Source organism: Urocampus carinirostris, chromosome 9, assembly GCF_059441175.1.
Source record: "Urocampus carinirostris isolate Australia breed hairy pipefish chromosome 9, RoL_Ucar_1.0, whole genome shotgun sequence".
In the NCBI taxonomy this organism is placed as follows: domain Eukaryota; kingdom Metazoa; phylum Chordata; class Actinopteri; order Syngnathiformes; family Syngnathidae; genus Urocampus; species Urocampus carinirostris.
In genome coordinates, this window is record NC_142357.1 from 28,211,132 (window position 1) to 28,229,770 (window position 18,639).

General features: G+C 40.3%; 1 protein-coding gene across 1 annotated transcript in view; it reads right to left on the bottom strand.

Annotated features, from left to right (window-relative positions):
• Nucleotides 1-10,209, bottom strand: part of mtnr1c (melatonin receptor 1C) — a 34,149-nt gene extending 23,940 nt beyond the window's left edge. The window contains exon 1 of the mRNA XM_088344106.1: nucleotides 9,679-10,209. Within this exon, the coding sequence (XP_088200232.1) occupies nucleotides 9,679-9,886 (208 nt within the window). The 5' untranslated portion in view covers nucleotides 9,887-10,209. The remainder of the gene's footprint in view (nucleotides 1-9,678) is intronic.
• Nucleotides 10,210-18,639: the final 8,430 nt, after the last annotated feature.

Sequence of the window (18,639 nt, forward strand, 5' to 3'; positions counted from 1 at the left end):
CGCTGCGGGCTATCTGATTGGTTACCTGTCCTTTTTAAGCCCAGTCATTTCACTCTCCTGTTGTCAGTCAGGGAACCTCTGTTTCTACAAGGCAAGCACTTTGACTCTTACTCCCGTCGGTCCCGCTTTTTGCACCCGTTTTTCCACCCGTCAATTCCTGATCTCCCCGTTTATCTCTGGCTACGACCTGTTTTTTGACCCCGAACACATTTGCTCTCCTGTCCCGGCTATCGACCTGTTTTTTTTGTCCTTGACACCGCCATCTCCCGCCCCGGAAGATCCACTTCCGTATTCGAACACGATCCAATTGTGTTGCAGCTTGCTTACCGCGTCCAGCGAGCACTGGATCGCGGGCGCTGCCCTTCCTTTTTCTATCGATAAACTTGTGGTTAACGCTACGCATTTGGGTCCTGATTCCGTTCCACTCGTGACGATAAATTTTTCATAAGTAGAGGGGATTGAAATTGAAACTAAAGTAAGATGTTCCATCTGTACGGTTTCCGCTGACCCAAATTGCAAAACATAATACGCAATAGAAACCGAACCGGAGTAGTGGTGGTGAAAATGCCGACATAATACCATTAGACCACCTGTGGTAAAAACAACATACAAAATTGCATTAGACCATATCCTATCTTCACACTATTTTACAGTGCCACCACACTGATTTGCCCAGTGCATTCTGATAGGTTTAACAGTATTTCCACTTCTTCACCTGTGCGTCAAAAGCCTCTCAGTGTAATATAATAATATAATAATAATTTCCTTGTATTGTCATTCTGTGTAACAATGTACACAGAACGAAATGTCGATTGCACCTGACCCGTTGTAGCGAGCCGATGCAGCCGCAGCCAACAGAGGGCGCCGCCGACCACTTTTTAAGTCTTAGGAATGACTCGGCCGGGGCGCGAACCCGAACCTCCCAGTCTCAAAGCGGGCGCCTTACCATCTAGGCTACTGAGCTGGTATAATATGTATTTGTACATGAAAGAGCTTGTATAGTATTTTGGTGAAAGACTTTCTATTTTCTCCATTCTCTAAAATTATTTGGTAAAGAACTGGAGGGACTGTTTAACCTATGAGAATGCACTATGCAAATCAGCATTCCTTGCAACAATAAAAATAGTGTGACAATGAGATCAAGTCTAATGCCTTGAGGTATGTTATTTGTACCACTGATGGTCCAGTGGCTAAGCGCAATTGCTCTCGTTGCCACTACTTGGATTTGATTCACGATTAGAATTAGAATGGGAATTGTTTGAATTGTCTTTGATATCAACGTTGGGAAAACTTGTAGGCAACAAGATGAGACATGGCACTCCAAGGTGGGGCATGCAATATACAGGCTTTGAAGAGAAAATAGTAAAGAAATTGATGGTAAATGTCAGGCTTTCCTCAATTAGGCTCAGGCTGTTTGTGGAATGTGAGAGGAAACCGGAGTGCCCGGAGGAAACCCACTCAAGCACAAGATGAGCAAGCAAACCGCGCAAATGGACTGTGGTAGCTGTAATCGAACCCTAGACCGGTTTATATGTTGTATTTTTAATTAAAATTTTGCCATTGTAAAAATGAAGAAAATTAGCCGGTTGACCTTTAGCAACCGACCATTTTGCCTTTTAATTTTGAACAACCCCAAATGTCTAACTTTTAATTCCTGTCATACTTTGCTCTGTACTGTGTATTTTCGTATATCATTGTTGTTGACGTGGTACTGCGAGGTAACCCGGAAAATATAAATAAATAAAAGACAAAACGTCCACCTTTTAAAAAACGGACCACTACACTAAAGAGACCTTGTACAGCTTTGTCCCAGGACTTTCCTTTCCTTTAAGGAAATAAGTACAATGAAACATTCATATGAAAGAGCCGAGGCTATAAATAGCTTCTTAAGAACAGGGCCCAGATTGTTGAGACACCGACAGCGATACAAATTGCATTCCGAAAGGAGAGAACAGAGGCCCCAAGAGTGAAGTTCCCTTGCCGCTGAATAATTACTCCATCTCTCTGTCTCTATATTTATTTGTTAAGACTTCAACACCTAAAAACTATAAACTAATCCGCGACTACAACCATCAGTCAGCCACCGAGTTCGGTATCCATGCGAAAGAGAGGACACGCTTGCATCTTCACCCCGTGCACGCAATATTTCTCAACGGGGCTTTGCAGCCACGGCACTCTTGTGTCAGAGCAGCCAACTGTGTGATTTTTCTTGCCAAATCGATAATCTAATTGTGCCTCCTCGGAGCGACGCTTCTTGCAAACTTTTGTTTTTGGCACGTCAATCCGTGAGCGCATCGGGTTATGTAACGTGTTTGAAAGTGTAAACGCTCATTATTCCGAGTCCGCTCTGACCCCATGTTTTCGCCGCTTGTCCTCATTAGAGTCACAGCGGCGACCGGCGACTCTCGGTCATTCCGATTCTCATAAGACTTTACGACCTTCGCTAAGAGGGCATGGATAAAAATGGCTGATTTTCTTGGCTACGGAACTTTTAAAACCACAGGAAATTGAATATTCTCTGTCTTTTTTTACTAGGTTCAGTTGATTAATTACCTCATTCAATACCACAACATATAAATACGATTTCAGAAGCATTGTCCCTGGGTGCCAAATTGTAAAAGTAGGTTTTTCTTGTTTTATTAAAAACAGACTGTTCAAAGAATTCAGCCCAATTTTGGTGTGCTATTTTGTTTACGATGACCCAATTTGTGGGACCTATTGTAAAAAACAAACACTTCACTGGTATTTTATTGACCAAACCTTTCATGATTACTTATGTGACTCACCTGTGCCTGCTCATTTGGCGCCAACTGCCGCGTGCTCTGATTGGCTCCCTGTCACTATTTGAACTCAGTCCTGTCAATCCCCTGTTGTCAATCTGTCTGCGAACCTTAGTGAATACTAGGCAGGCCTTTTTCGATCCTGACTTCCACCTGTCCCGTTTTTTGCTCCCGTCTGTCTCCGGCTACGACCTGATCACGTCTGTTCTCCCGTTCCGGCTTACGATCTCTTTTTGTCCCCCGACTACGTCTACTTTCCCGTTCTGGTTTCCGACCCACGACCACGCCTTGCTCTCCAGTCCCGGCTACCGACCCCGTTTTGTTTTTTGTCCCTGACACAGCCATCGCTCGCTATGGAAGATCCACTTCGGCGTTTGGAGCACAATCTGAGTACGAGAGCGACTTGCTTCTCGCGCCCATCGAACACCGGATCATGGGCACAGCCCTTTCTCTTTCCTCCAATAAAACTTGTGAGAAACGTAACGCAAGTGGGACTTGTTTCCGTTCTGGTCCTGACAAAACCACTATTCATGTTGTCAATTGTACTTTTATTTTGTACTTTAACAAGAGTTGTGTGAAAAATAATCCGAATTTTGTCAAAAACATAATTTACTAGGATGAATCCGACTTTTTATAGAACCAAGTTAGCCCATTTAGGGGAAGGAGAAGTAAATGGATCCAATCTTGACCCAAATCGCGTTGGTTTTTTTTTTGTATTTTGCTCCTTTTTTAAGGATTTGAAATGTGAAAAAACACTGACCCTGTTAGTTTTTTGTTTTTGTTTTTTGCCAGAGAACATTGTCACATACTGTATTTGTGTATTTGATATTAATATCAATGATTTAGGATTTTGGCACGGCAGCTTGGTCGTTAGGGCGCAGCCCCACATTGCAAAGCTTAAGGGTTTAAGTCCAGCTACCGCAGCCTCCCCGTGTAGAGTTTGCATGTTCTGCCCGTGCCTGCGTGGGTTTCCTCTGGGCACTCCGGTTTCCTCCCACATTGCCAAAAGCATTCATGTTAGGCTAATTATCCACTCCAAATTTTCCCTATGTGTGAGTAAGCAAGTGAGTGGTCTGTCCCTGTGTGCCCTGCGACTGGCTGGCAACTAGTTCAGGATGTTCCCTGCCCACTGCCCGAAGATACCTGGGATGGGCTCCAGCACCCCCCGTGACTCTAATGAGGATAAGTGGTGCAGAAAATAATAGATTTAGGGTTTAATGTGTGTATTGGTAACCAAAAGGAAGTGGTATCAAACTCCTCCGTCTGAAAGTTTTGTTTCGATAGATAAATCATCCGTAAACAAACATACACACTAGTGATTTTTACAAGAAGCACATTTTCATCGAAGGCATCTATCCTCAGAGAGATGAATATGACAAGCTTTTCTAACCCCAACTCACCCCGCAGCCTGAAAACTAAGTTCTAGAGCCGTATTTATCACAAGGATACCTTAGGAAGGGGGGAAAAAAATAGTACTGCCTTTCCAACTGTGAGTACATACTCTGGGGTGCTGCTTTTCTGCAGGCGTTTCATGAACAAGACTCCCAAGATAAGAGCTGTCCTTTTACCAATTGTTTTACCTCGAGATAGATGGAAAAAAAAGAGAAACAAATAATAATAAAAGTGTATTTCACAACATCAGGCCACTGTGAGTTCACGTTAGTGTCTTTGAATGAAATCCGTCATGGAGGTAAAACACTGCTGCCTTTTCATTGGCCCACTCATCCATTTTATATCTTAGTTATACTCTTTACAAGGTCGCCGCGATCTCTGGTGAAAGGAGGACTGCGACTTGGATTGTCTGCTGGTCAATCATCAGGCCATTTGACCAGTGAAAAAGGGAATACAGTACTCTCTCGCTGTTTTGCAGTTTACTTTTTGTGGTTTTAATACTTCTCAGATTTTCATCTCGCATTGTGTTCTGCAGCAGACCTCACATAGCAAATGCTATCACGGGGCAGGTTGTGGAGGGCTGTGTGTCTATGTGTTTGTTGGTGTTGGTTGGGCATGACTGTCTGAGTGCGCGACTGTGATAGGCTGGTGTATGCTGTCAGTTTAACAGTCAGTTTAAATAGATATTTTCACGTTTTGTATTCAAGGAAAATTTATTCTGAAAACACATTAATATGTTATGATAATGAATGAGTTGAATATTTAAATCCTTAAGCCTTAATACTTTTCACAACCCATTACAAAGCAGGAAAGGGGGGAGAGAGGGAGAGTGATTTTGTGCTCATTCCAGGTTTTTTTGTTAGTGTAGCCTGAAAATGGTAAAAGAAAAGGCCTGCTTTAAATACAGGCCAAAGACCAACTGAAACCCCCAAGAATATGAAAAAAGGAGAGTTTATTAGTACTTGAGGAATGAGCTGACAGAGGCTGCGATCTGGAGATGGCATCAGAGAGTGGAACAATATCATATTTAACTATAGATTAGAAAATCCATAAAATTATTTTGTGAGTTAAGCAACCGCAAAGCGTTCCATCCAAGGTTAAAGCTTTAAAGGTTTTATTTTGAAAGCAATAAAAATAACAAAACAGACCTGAACTGAACTGTTACGCTCTGTGTAAACTATGCTTAGTGTTTTGAGCTTCACAATAGATCACAGTCACGCTTTGTTTTGATAATATTCATAGCTAGAAACCAAAAGGCTTTCTTTGCTCCATGTTGCAGAGTTGATTTTTTTATTTGGCTGAGAACCCGTCGGACTAAAAGCCCCCATGGCAGGACACTTAAGGCCAGTTAAAACGGAAATCCCCACAGGCTCATTCACAGGACAGCCCTTTCTCATAAGTAAGAAAAAGAGCATAAAAGGGACATAAATGATCCACTCGCAATGCCTTTCCCCCCGGGATCCCTCCGAGTGTACGACAACACGATGGCATTTTTCTGGGTGTGAAGTAATGCAACCGTCTCTCACCTTGGTCCCGATACAGGCAAGGAAGGATGTGATTTATCAGGGATGTTGGACCAAGGATGAAGCCAAATGGAGGGAAGGCGTGGTTATTATTTATGGAGAGATGTGACAGAAGACAGGCAAGGCTGCGGAAACTCCGTCACACCTCCGGGGACTCACTTTAGATAACAGCCTGTCGAGCGCCGAACCGACTGCCGCTTTCCAAGTTGTATTACGAGCTTTTTAATACGGATTTAGGTGCGATCGTGCCTTTTAGCACTACCGTATAAAGTAGTAAAAGAAATAAACGGGCAGTCTCGAGTTGACATCTTCTGTTGTGATCACGCAATCGCGCTGCAATGTCACACTTATTTATTAGAAAAAACAACGTTTGAATATAAACAAGCAAGGGCAGAGATCCTATTTAGTGTACAGTAGAGGCAAGAAGACGATAACGACAATGGAAACAAAGCTAGGGATAATGGAGAAATACTAAGATGGCTCACACATCGTTACCCTCGCTCAGGAATATGGCCGCAACCAAGATAATTGTTAAAAAAATGGAGGCAATTAAAGCAATGAAGTCTTCTAAAGCAGGGATCTCCAACGAGATACCCGCAGGCACCAGGGTGCCCCCTAAGGACAGCGGAGGTGCTCATGGACCAGGTCTGAAAACAGCTCACCAGTGCTTGGTCATTTTGATTTTCTAGCAAAATTAGGTGTTTAGTGGTTGACTGGGTCTATTAAACCTTACTTCTAATAATAACCTGAGTAACAACATAGTATCATATATATATATATATATATATATATATATATATATATATATATATATATATATATATATATATATATATATATATATATATATATATATATATATATATATATAAAGGCATATTGACTAAGTCAAAAGCACGTACAAAACAAGTCCATTAAAGATAAAAATGTACTTTTACTAATGTGAACCACTTCTGGACTTAATCAGAACTGCAGCCTCTGCTTAAGGCCCCTCATACCCTAAGTACTTTCGGCGCCACGCAGCCACTCCCTTTCCACTGAGAATTGTTCTGGACTTAAGGGAAAAAAGCCAAACAATAGGTATAATCTAATTTTGATGAAAACTCCATGATGAAGAAAACATATTCAGTTTTGGCACTTTAAACTCTAAAATGTACAGAGTATTTACACCTGTAAAATGTTCACACATTTTTGTAATGGGAGAGAAAATAAGAGAATGTTAAGAAGTGCTTTTACTTACTCAAAAAGGTGGAAGTTTTTATCAATAACTAATGAATTGCACTCAATATTTTCTTTGCAGGAACTTATAATTCCCTATATTACGTCGTGATGTTAGGGTATTTACTTATGAATTTAAGTCAATATAGGCTGAGCTAGGGTATTTTCTCGACCAGTATTTTGGGTTCCCTATAATGACATTAATATATTAATGTATAAGTACTGTAAAAGGGATTTAGACTGTCAATACACAAGCTCCAGCTTTTTCCCTTCTGTCCTTGATCCTTTCTGTTTCCTCGATTGCATTAAAAAGGACATTTTGATTTGACAAACAAGGGGAAAAATACAAGAAAAATTAAATAAATTAGGACACAAAAGTTGGAAATTTATTTCACTATCGGTCCTGAAAATAAAGAATCGAACATCCCTGACTAAAATGCAAGATTCCTTATCATTTTAATTCCTTATCTACAGTTTTTAATCATTGAAAATGAGCTGACTTGATTGCAAGGTGGGTCACCAGCCAAATCCCAGTTTAGAACAATTAATTACATCTTTGGACCTTTCGAAGTATTCAAAATAGTCTGCAAAGGTAAAATGCCAGCCAAAAATAAAAAAAAACTGATGCAAAGTGCTCAAGCTGAGTCAACTAAATAAATAACTACATTTGAACTTTAAAAATATAAGGCCAGTCGATGGTTGAGGCCAGCCACAAAATAAAAAGGATACACACGTTGAATTTGGGCCTTCATTTATTCATTTTAGAGACGGGGGAGGTTTTAGGCTTGTAGAGTGTTTACAAACCTGTCATTTTATGTTTTTCCCGTATTTGATACTTTTTTTTGATGGTTTCAAATTGTGTAGGCCGTGCACAGGAACATGTTTTAAAAACAAAATAAAAACTAATTATCCTTTTTTCAGACCGACCTCGTCTTGCCCATTTTGGTTCTGGTCCAGATCATCACGGGTAGCAGATGATAAAGTCATCATAGATTGCTACATACATGCCAAGCTTTTGACTACAAAAAGTGCTACTGTATATGTTATAGAGCATTATATTCTTATGTGTGAACCATATTCCGTCTCCAGAATTATACAAAAGAGAACAACATGTGTTTGTTTAAAACTAAGAGTGGCAAACTTTTACCAAAACAAAAATCTAATGTGATCGTCTTCAAAATAAAGCAGCTGTACACTCAAATTCTAATCTCGAAACAAGTTTTTTTGTTGTTGTTTATATTTGAAAAAGTAGTAGATTTTATTTATCTATTTTTAAATCGGTTGGTGCTTTAAAAGGTAGAAAAATCTAACACAGTTGTTCCTAACTGGTCTGACTTTACGAGCCACCATTCTACCTGAATTACACGCCGTGAACCAGATATAGATAAAAATGTCACCATCTCAATGTATTTGTTTTTCTTAAACGTGATTTTTAGCTCATATGTGCAGGGTATTATCACCATCTTGTGTTAAGAAGTGTATACTTGACCCCAATGTTCCCTCTAATTTTCCACGGGTCTGAGCGTTCACACAAAGTCGGTGAGCAACGCTTGAAACAACAGTGAGCCACCATAATCCCAAGTGTGGCAAGATAATTAATAATCAAACATGTCCAAAACTTGACATCAAGTTACATGTTGCTGAGTTTCCGGCAATGCAAAATTATTTTTCTCTTCTGAATGAATTGACTCATGTACTATTGCAAAGGTTGTACGGCCTACATTGTCGTGATTACCTAACTGGAGCCACCTGAGGTAATCAGCTGGCGTGCTTCCTGATTGGTGGAAGCTTTCTACTTAAGCTGTCAGCGTCCAGAGATGGACGTTCGAGTGTACTCCTCGTTTCCATGAGTGAGCCTCCAACATTCAAGGTACCCACGATCCCTTTGTCTATTCCAAGCCTGCTTCTCGTTGCCTGACCCTTTTCTGTTACAAGTTTACGATCTACTCTCCCGCCCCGGCCACCGACTTACCTGCTACGTTGCTCGTCACGCGTTTCACCACGGAGCTGCCATTCCGTCCAAAGAGGCTTTCTGCTACCAAGATCCGACGTCTCAAGCCTGCTCCACCGAACCTTGTCCAAATAAACTATAAAACTGACGCTATTGGATCCGAGTGCTTGTTCTGGTCCCTGACATACATACGTCGTTTGTTCTTACAATTCTTTCACAAGATATCCATTTCTTTTTATTTCCTGATATATTTTGTCGCATAATATTAACATTTTGGGGGGCTTATTTAGTCGGTTGTAAGATACAGAACTGTACTTAATCACATTTTTTAGTAGAAGTTGGCAACACGATTCACTTGATATAATTGGAAATTATTTGAATGCAACAAACTTTTTTTTCTTTTTTCTGTGTTTATTTTCTACTTTTTTTTTTAATTCCTTTAAAAAAAATCTCATTGTGTTTATTTTTTCCGTCTTGTTACTTTTTTCTTTTTGTTCTCTATTTACTTTTTTCCTACATTTCTTTCTTTTCTTTTTTTCTGGCTTTTTCTAAATTTTTCCTTTTTTTCTGGTCTAATAAATAAAGCGTCAGTCTTGGTAGGTATGGTTATTGTGTTTGGTTGAGGAGCGCTTATTAAGGGGAACTGCAATCCGAAACAATGGAGCGGTTGGCTAAGGTGACAGGTATGTGTTTATCTTGAGAAATGTATGTAGCTGCACTGTGTGTGGATTGACTAAGGATTATGTAACAGCAGTGCCAAAGCAGGTGAGCATGCATACAACAATAGAACTTCCGAATTCGTGTATCGTCTCACCTGCATTCCTCAGCTTTTTATTCCTGCACACTGACATTATAACGAGCACATTCCCCAGGATGTCCACCACGATGGTGAAGATCAGCACGCTGGCCAGCGCAGTGGACAGCCCGGCCGAAGTCCTTGGTCCCGTGACACTCTCATTCCGGGACAAACGTGACGTTTCATTTGACTCTAAATCCATTTCCCCTCCGGGAACGGCGACCATAGTGGGAAAGAGATGATCCCTCTTTTCAAAGTTGTCCTCAAAACATATGGAGTCAAAACTGCAGGGAGTTTACAACTTCCCGGTGGTCCGAATCCTGATCTGTGATGGAGCAGCATTGACAAACAGACACTATTCATGGAAGCAAGTTCAGCAGGCGAAGTTTCAGGTCCGTCAGTCCGCGGTGCGGCTCCGAGGGGCCCCACAAGACCCCTGCTGCGTAATGGAAGGATGCGCCGGAGCCTCATCACTCAGGCGCACGCAGCCCGAGCGAGTCCCGTGTTGCTTTCTATATAAAGACAGCACTTGTGCGCACTGTTCACGCTCTCCAGGGCAGATGACTAGTGATGTGTGCGCTTTTTCATTGAAGGCGTGCGCGTGTGGGGTGAGCCTTGCGTCGCCCATTGCCCCTCCCTATGTCATTTTAGCCGATCAGATTCCCGCAGACCTAAAGGCAAAGGAAATATGTGGTTTCATTTTAGATTATTGATAACTACATGATACGAGCGAAGGGCGCCTTCCTGTGTCCATGGGAGATCTCTACAACTATTGCCCTGCAAAATGCCTGCCCTGAAACTCACTTTCAAAATTTTAAATACTATCGAATCCATGGACGTAGCCAGCCCGTTATAGATAGATAGATAGATAGATAGATAGATAGATAGATAGATAGATAGATAGATAGATAGATAGATAGATAGATAGATAGATAGATAGATAGATAGATAGATAGATAGATAGATAGATAGATAGATAGATAGATAGATAGATAGATAGATAGATAGATAGATAGATAGATAGATAGATAGATAGATAGATAGATAGATAGATAGATAGATAGATAGATAGATAGATAGATAGATAGATAGATAGATAGATAGATAGATAGATAGATAGATAGATAGATAGATAGATAGATAGATAGATAGATAGATAGATAGATAGATAGATAGATAGATGGCCGGGTAAATGAATGGATGGATAGAAATACAGAAAGAGTTTGTCTCTTTGTCTATTTTAAAATAGGAAATCAAATGATCAAATAAGCCAAATGATCTGATAAGGCAGGTGACAAAAATATTAGGTATTTTTATTTACTTTGAATCTACTAATCATACAGTCAATAAAAAAAAAATCATTTTTATTTGTATTATTTCTTAAATATCATCTTGTTTAAGTAAATTTGTATGGTATCACTAACAAACAATTCTGCTTATTATAAATGTTGTATGTTAAAGGTGGAATATTATGTTTTAGGTGTCTTTAAAAAGTTGAAAGTAGAATACTCTCACTATTAAGTATGTGTTAACAGGGCTTGAATGAGTTCAAAGAGCCTTTGTATTTATTCTATCCCACTTACATCAGAGCTGTTCAGGACTCACAACACATTAGAAAACAGGAAAGCGAGGTGGGTAAGGGGGTGTAGAGTAAATTAATGCGTGTGCTCGCAGATTTCTGTTCATGTAGCATAGGAAAGTAAGAAAAGGACTGTTTTAAATACAGCCCAAACCCCAAGCCAAACCCCCAAAAGATGAAAAAAAAGAAGACTTTATTCGTGCGTGTCTGAGGAAAAGCAAGTACACGCACGTGCCAGAAAAGCAGCTTGACCGATGCTCTAATGATGATTTAAGCCAGAAGATAGATGGATAGTAAAATATTTTCAAATTCCGGACAACACAATTAAGATTTGATTTAAGTATTACTATTTGTGAAATAGGACAAATAATATGAGAAACTGGTTACATCCATCCATTATCTGCACCGCTTATCCACAGTAGGGTCGCGGGGGTGCTGGAGCCCATCTTCGGGCAGTGGGCAGGGGACACCCTGAACGGGTTGCTAGCCAGTTGCAGGGCACACAGAGACGGCCATCTCACTCGCTCTTTCACATCTAGGGACAATTTGGACCGGCCAATTAACTTGACACGCATGTTTTTGGAATGTGGGAGGAAACCGGATTGCCCGAAGGAAACCTGCGCAAGCACGGGGAGAACACGCAAACTCCACGCAGGAACATTTGATCCCATGACCTCAGAAATGTGCTGCACATGCGCTAACCACAGCGCTGCCGTGCTGCTTAACAGCTCACATATCTCATTTATTTATTGATGTATTTATCTTTCTTATCTTGATTATTGATACTTAGCCATCACCATTAAAAAAATCATATTTCATACACAGTATAGTGCAAAATTGAGACGCATGCAGTCGAATTTGATTTGTGCTTGGGAGCAAAGTCAACTTCTTTGACAAAAATTAGAGCATTCTACTTTATGTCTGAGTTGTGTGCCATGAAATCGGCAATGAACTACAGTGTGTGTTTTCTCTGATAAAGACGTCTTTATTTTTGAAAAGCCCCCGAGACAAAGCAGAGCATCGCAGTTGTGTGATCTCCCACCAATCGATGTATAAGGCAGCACTGTTGAAAAGCAGGCCAAAATGTTACGGATCTTAAGCATCAAAGTTAGATTTGGCCTCACACTCAGGTTATCGAGGCTAAAGTAATTTATTTAAAGAACTGATCGCTTCGGGATTCAAAAAGTATGTATGTATAAAGATGAACAAGTGAACAATAAAAGTAATATTTCTCCTTGATATAAAAAAAAAACATCAAGCATGATATCACATGGAGTACATTAAAATGCAGAACATGCCAAAAAAGTAAGATGTTTCTTATTTAGTATCTGTAGCTTTTTTTCAGTTTTTCAGATCACAACGGAGTCACAGCAATTGCTGTTTTTGTCAGGACCAAAACGGAAACAGGACCCAATTGCTTTACGTTTCTCACAAGTTTTAATAAAAGAAAAAGGAAGGGCTTCGCCCACGATCCGGTGTCCGCTAGGCGCGGGAAGCAAGTCGCTCTCATACTCTGTTTGTGATCAGAACACGGAAGTGGATCTTCCGTAGCGAGCGATGGCGGTGTTATGGATGGAAAAACAGGTTGATAGGAGAGCAAAACGTGGTCGAGGTCAGAAACGGGTCGTAAGCTGGGACGGGAGAGCAGACGTGGTCAGGATCAAAACGGGTCGTAGCCGGAGACAGACAGGAGCCAAAACGGGACAGGTGGGATTCAGGGTAAAAAAAGGCTTGCCTAGTATATACTGAGGTTCGCAGACATACTGACCACAAGGGACAGACAGGACTGGGTTCAAATATTGACAGGGAGCCAATCAGAACCCGCAGCAGTTGGCGCCAAATGAGCGGGCACAGCTGAGTGACATCAGTAATCATGACAGCTTTTTTTTTCCAAGGTTGCAATCTAAATTTGTCCTTGCGGTAGTAAAAATCCACGAAGTAAAAAAAACTTTATTTATGCATTAACAATATTTATTAATTGATTTATTTATTACAAACAAACCCAATTTACGGGCACGAGTACTTTTCTATTTTTTATTTTCACGAACAACTTCTGTACCGTCAAATTATAATTTGAAAAAATTATCTTGCCGTTTTATTGCACAGCTGAATGGATTAAGGACACAATACACTTTATTTCAAATGATCCTTTGCCGCCATCATGTGGACCTTTTTGAAAACTGCATTCACCATCCGGTTCCCTCCCGCAGCAACCATATATTTTTCCATTATCAAATGTTTTTGGAAACGTGCCAGGGAGCCACTAGGAAGCGCCAAAAACCTGCATTTGGCTCTGGAGCAATTTAAGATTAAGGCCCATGGGCCACAGTTTCCCCCAATTAGACTTCAACATACACTGTTCAAAATATGATGTTCACTTTAGGTTAAAGCCAGTCTGTCCTGTCCCTGACCACCGGACCAAGGAAGTTTTCCCGGGGGAAACCCTGGTTCTCAACTGACAGGACGAATACTTATTTGTTGGTCACAAGAGTTTTTGATCACCTCAAAATTGAGTAAATTGCTAAATTAATCTTCTATAAAAGGTTTTAAAGTCAATTTCTAATCACAAGTCATGGGGCGGTATTAGCTCAGGGGGTAGAGGGCTCGTCTTGGGACCAAGAGGTCGCAGGTTGAATTTCCGGCTCTTCCGTGTTATATTTTGAAGTGTCCTTGGGTAAGACACTGAATCCCTAATGCCACCAATAGCAGGTAGTTACATGGCTGACGCTGCTATCGCTTAGTCAGTGTGTAAATGGGAAAAGTGTGAAGTACATTGTAAAGCACTTTGGGAGGTCTTCATTGACTTGAAAAGCGCTACATCAATGCAAACCATTTACATCTACATTCATAAACAGGAAACATGTGTTTTTGTTTTGCCTGACAATATAAATGGCCCTTACATATTTGTTTTCCTAGATCCAGGCCTCAAATAAAAAAGGTTGGTTTTTGAAAAATTTGAAAAACCTGGTTTGAACATGTGCTGCTTTTACAACAGGGAAAGGACAGATTTGCAATGGTGATATTTTTGTTTTGTTTATTATATATAGAAATGCAGCAGTGGCTCTGAATTCCGTAGAAGACAAAACCAACATGATGAAAAGGAGGGTATCAAGCAGTGCTCCCTGGGGAACACCTTTGGAAATGGGCCGGTGCGTTATTTGCAGTCTGGGGTTGTCGGAGAGGCAGGATTCAAATCTAGAGAGAAGAGCGGGTGATATGAAAAAAAATCTAGCATCAATCATATGATTTTAGCTCCATCCTAAAGTTATGGTAGGAAAACAAGAAGACATAGGTTTGTAGCTGAAGGGAGAACATTATTACAGCAGCATGAGACAGAGACTACAAAAAACCCTTTTTACCCCGGCTATCAGCTGAAATGTTGGAAAATGGAGTCACGCAAGCACGTTCTTCCATTTTGTGGGATTCATCCAACTCCTTCCTTCATCTTTTATTCACCGTCGGAGTCGTCCCTGACAATTATTAATCACTCTCTGCAAGCTGCTGTTTTCCAAACACGGCATGCATCGCCGCACAGTTCTTTTTAGCACACGATAAAACACCTTTGATTCAAAAACACCCACTTACCGTTGACTTAATTATGATGCGTCTCAAAAAAATTCAACCAATTTCATCAGAAATTAAAAAAAAAAAAAGAAGCTAATTGCCTTATCAAGGGAGGAATTGGTTTGGTTGCATATGGATCATTGTTATTATAATCACATCATTACAGGGAGTGCAGAATTATTAGGCAAGTTGTATTTTTGAGGATTAATTTTATTATTGAACAACAACCATGTTCTTAATGAACCCAAAAGTCTCATTAATATCAAAGCTGAATATTTTGGAAGTTGGAGTGGGGCTTTTTTAGTTTTAGCTATTTTAGGAGGATATCTGTGTGTGCAGGTGACTATTACTGTGCATAATTATTAGGCAACTTAACAAAAAACAAATGTATACCCATTTCAATTATTTATTTTCATCAGGGAAACCAATATAACAGCTCAACATTCACAAATATACATTTCTGACATTCAAAAACAAAACAAAAACAAATCAGTGAACAATATAGCCACCTTTCTTTGCAAGGACACTCAAAAGCCTGCCATCCATGGATTCTGTCAGTGCTTTGATCTGTTCACGATCAACATTGCGTGCAGCAGCAACCACAGCCTCCCAGACACTGTTCAGAGAGGTGTACTGTTTTCCCTCCTTGTAAATCTCACATTTGATGAGGGACCACAGGTTCTCTATGGGGTTCAGATCAGGTGAACAAGGAGGCCATGTCATTAGTTTTTCTTCTTTTAGACCTTTTCTTGCCAGCCACGCTGTGGAGTACTTGGATGCGTGTGATGGAGCGTTGTCCTGCATGAAAATCATGTTTTTCTTGAAGGATGCGGACTTCTTCCTGTACCACTGCTTGAAGAAGGTGTCTTCCAGAAACTGGCAGTAGGACTGGGAGTTGAGCTTGAGTTCATCCTCAACCCGAAAAGGCCCCACAAGCTCATCTTTGATGATACCAGCCCATACCAGTACCCCACCTCCACCTTGCTGGCGTCTGAGGCGGACTGGAGCTCTCTGCCCTTTACCGATCCAGCCACGGGCCCATCCATCTGGCCCATCAAGACTCACTCTCATTTCATCAGTCCATAAAACCTTAGAAAAATCTGTCTTGAGATTTTTCTTGGCCCAGTCTTGACGTTTCAGCTTGTGTGTCTTGTTCAGTGGTGGTCGTTTTTCAGCCTTTCTTACCTTGGCCATGTCTCTGAGTATTGCACACCTTGTGCTTTTGGGCACTCCAGTGATGTTGCAGCTCTGAAATATGGCAAAACTGGTGGCAAGTGGCATCTTGGCAGCTGTACGCTTGACTTTTCTCAGTTCACGGGCAGTTATTTTGCACCTTGGTTTTTCTACACGCTTCTTGCGACGCTGTTGACTATTTTGAATGTAACGCTTGATTGTTCGATGATCACGCTTCAGAAGCTTGGCAATTTTAAGAGTGCTGCATCCCTCTGCAAGATATCTCACTATTTTTGACTTTTCAGAGCCTGTCAAGTCCCTCTTCTGACCCATTTTGCCAAAGGAAAGGAAGTTGCCTAATAATTATGCACACCTGATATAGGGTGTTGATGTCATTAGACCACACCCCTTCTCATTACAGAGATGCACATCACCTGATATGCTTAATTGGTAGTAGGCTTCCGAGTCTATACAGCTTGGAGTAAGACAACATGCATAAAGAGGATGATGTGGTCAAAATACTCATTTGCCTAATAATTCTGCACTCCCTGTAAAGTATTTACTTTCTGTGTGATATGTTTCCGAGGAGACAAGAATGTCCGTTTTTATTATTTTCTGACTGTATTCAGCCTGGATCATAATAACTCCAACTTTTATTTTTAAATATTTCATGCAAAATGTAGATTATGGTACTTCAATTTAGGGGTCTCAAACTGGCAGCCCGGGGGGCAATTACAACTCTCAGGATCTCAATTTGAGGCCCCAGCCCTGAGATTAAAGTTAAAGAGACAGCGTGTATTATTTGACCTTTGGATGTTGTGTATTCTGTGATGCAACAGAAAACGTTTACTAAAAATAATAAGTAGGAATACAATCTACGGAGACTCAGAATGACCATAAAACATACCTTTTTTTTCTTCTTTTTTTTCACCCAAACTTTTTTCTGATTTTGTTTTTTGGGTGCCCATAGCAGCAAGATGACATACAGTTATGTCATCTCCCTCTAGGTATTACACACTGTCCCTTTACGTCATTGATTAATTATTTTTATATTTTTGAGTGATTCATTTTCATAAAATTTCTCAGTGTTTCTCCTACATCTTATCTTGAGTGGGGAATTTTAAATAACAATAAAAACAACAAATTTAAAGATTATCTCAACTTTAATCGAAAATTGTCACGGTTGCCATGGCACCCAATTGGCCCCGCCCTTATGGCGCCTGCTGCGGCTCGTTGACAGACTGGCTCTCCGTCTATTTAAGCTCAATGCCCTCACTCTTCCTTTGTCAGTACGTCAACGAATCTCTGTCCCGCAAGACACGGGTTTTGACTCGGTCCTGTTTCCTGATGGTATTTCCTGTCCGTTTTTTTTCCCGTTTATTTTGTCCTGTTTAATATTGGTTTCCAGTTTCGTTTCCTGTCTCGTTTGTCCTGTTTATTTTCAATATCCTGTTTTGATATCAATCCTGTCTGTCCCGTCCTGTCCGGTATCGACCCCATCTGTCCGATATCTGCTCGGTCATTTGGTATCGATCTCGTCGGCTTCTGGCTTCCTATCATTCCACTCTAGACTGTTGCCTAACGTGCATGACTCTCCATTTCTCGTAAAATTAAAAGCTTGTGTGAGAAAGATCACGCATTTGGGTCCTTATCCGGTTCAGTTTCTTGACAAAAATTAAAACAGAGTATTTTTATGCCAAAGTTCTTTATTTTCGGCAATGCCGATTAACATTAATCATTATTATTAGTGTTGAAGTATTAATTTGTGTATTTATAAACATGAAAACATTGTTTCACATTTGTGATTGGCAAAGACACATGCAATCTTATAACTCGTAAAAAAAAAATGAATTCATGGTTGGTGGGTTGGTTGGATCCCTTAACCATTAGAGTCATAGAGGCATCATTTCCTGTGGTGTGTCTTGGGCAAGTACAGCCTGGTGTCCAGGCCAACATACGTCTCCTACCGGGTTCGAACCGGGGACATTACCCATAATAGGCAAATGTGGTATCCACTGCACTCCAAATCAGAAATAAAGACATAAATAATACATAAATAAATGACATGAATAATATATTAATAAAACAAGTAAATTAAATAAATAAAAATGAAAAAGGACCCCCTCAAAAAATGAGATACTGCATCTCAATGGGCTGGCCATAAAAAATGAAAGAAAAATAAACGTAATGTGTCTTAAGCACATTTTGCCAGTTGAACGACGTTACAGTACTCCAATTATTATTAGCATGCAAATTAGGTGATGACGCTAGTCACCAACAGCAAATAGAATTCTTCCTTACTGGGAGGTGCCATATAATAGAACAACACAGTACATAATTCAGGTGTTAAGAGAAGTACCTAAGTAAGTACTCAGAATGTGTTTTTACTAACAATATGTGTGACTTTTCTTCCCCTTGTAGCACTCAATAACAACTTTCTATTATTGTCAAAATCCTGTTTTTTTAACGAAATTATTCGTAGCTTGTTGCTTACGTTGTTAAATTGGCGTTAGCTAGCTAGCTAGCGGCTGTTTTGTTTCCTAATTAGGAAACTGACAGTTGAGGGCATAACATAAACAGTTCAAAATTAAAGCAGAGAAGTTCTAAAAATAAAAAGTAACTGCTATTTTTTTATCTTATATTGTTAATTTCTATTTTCCCCT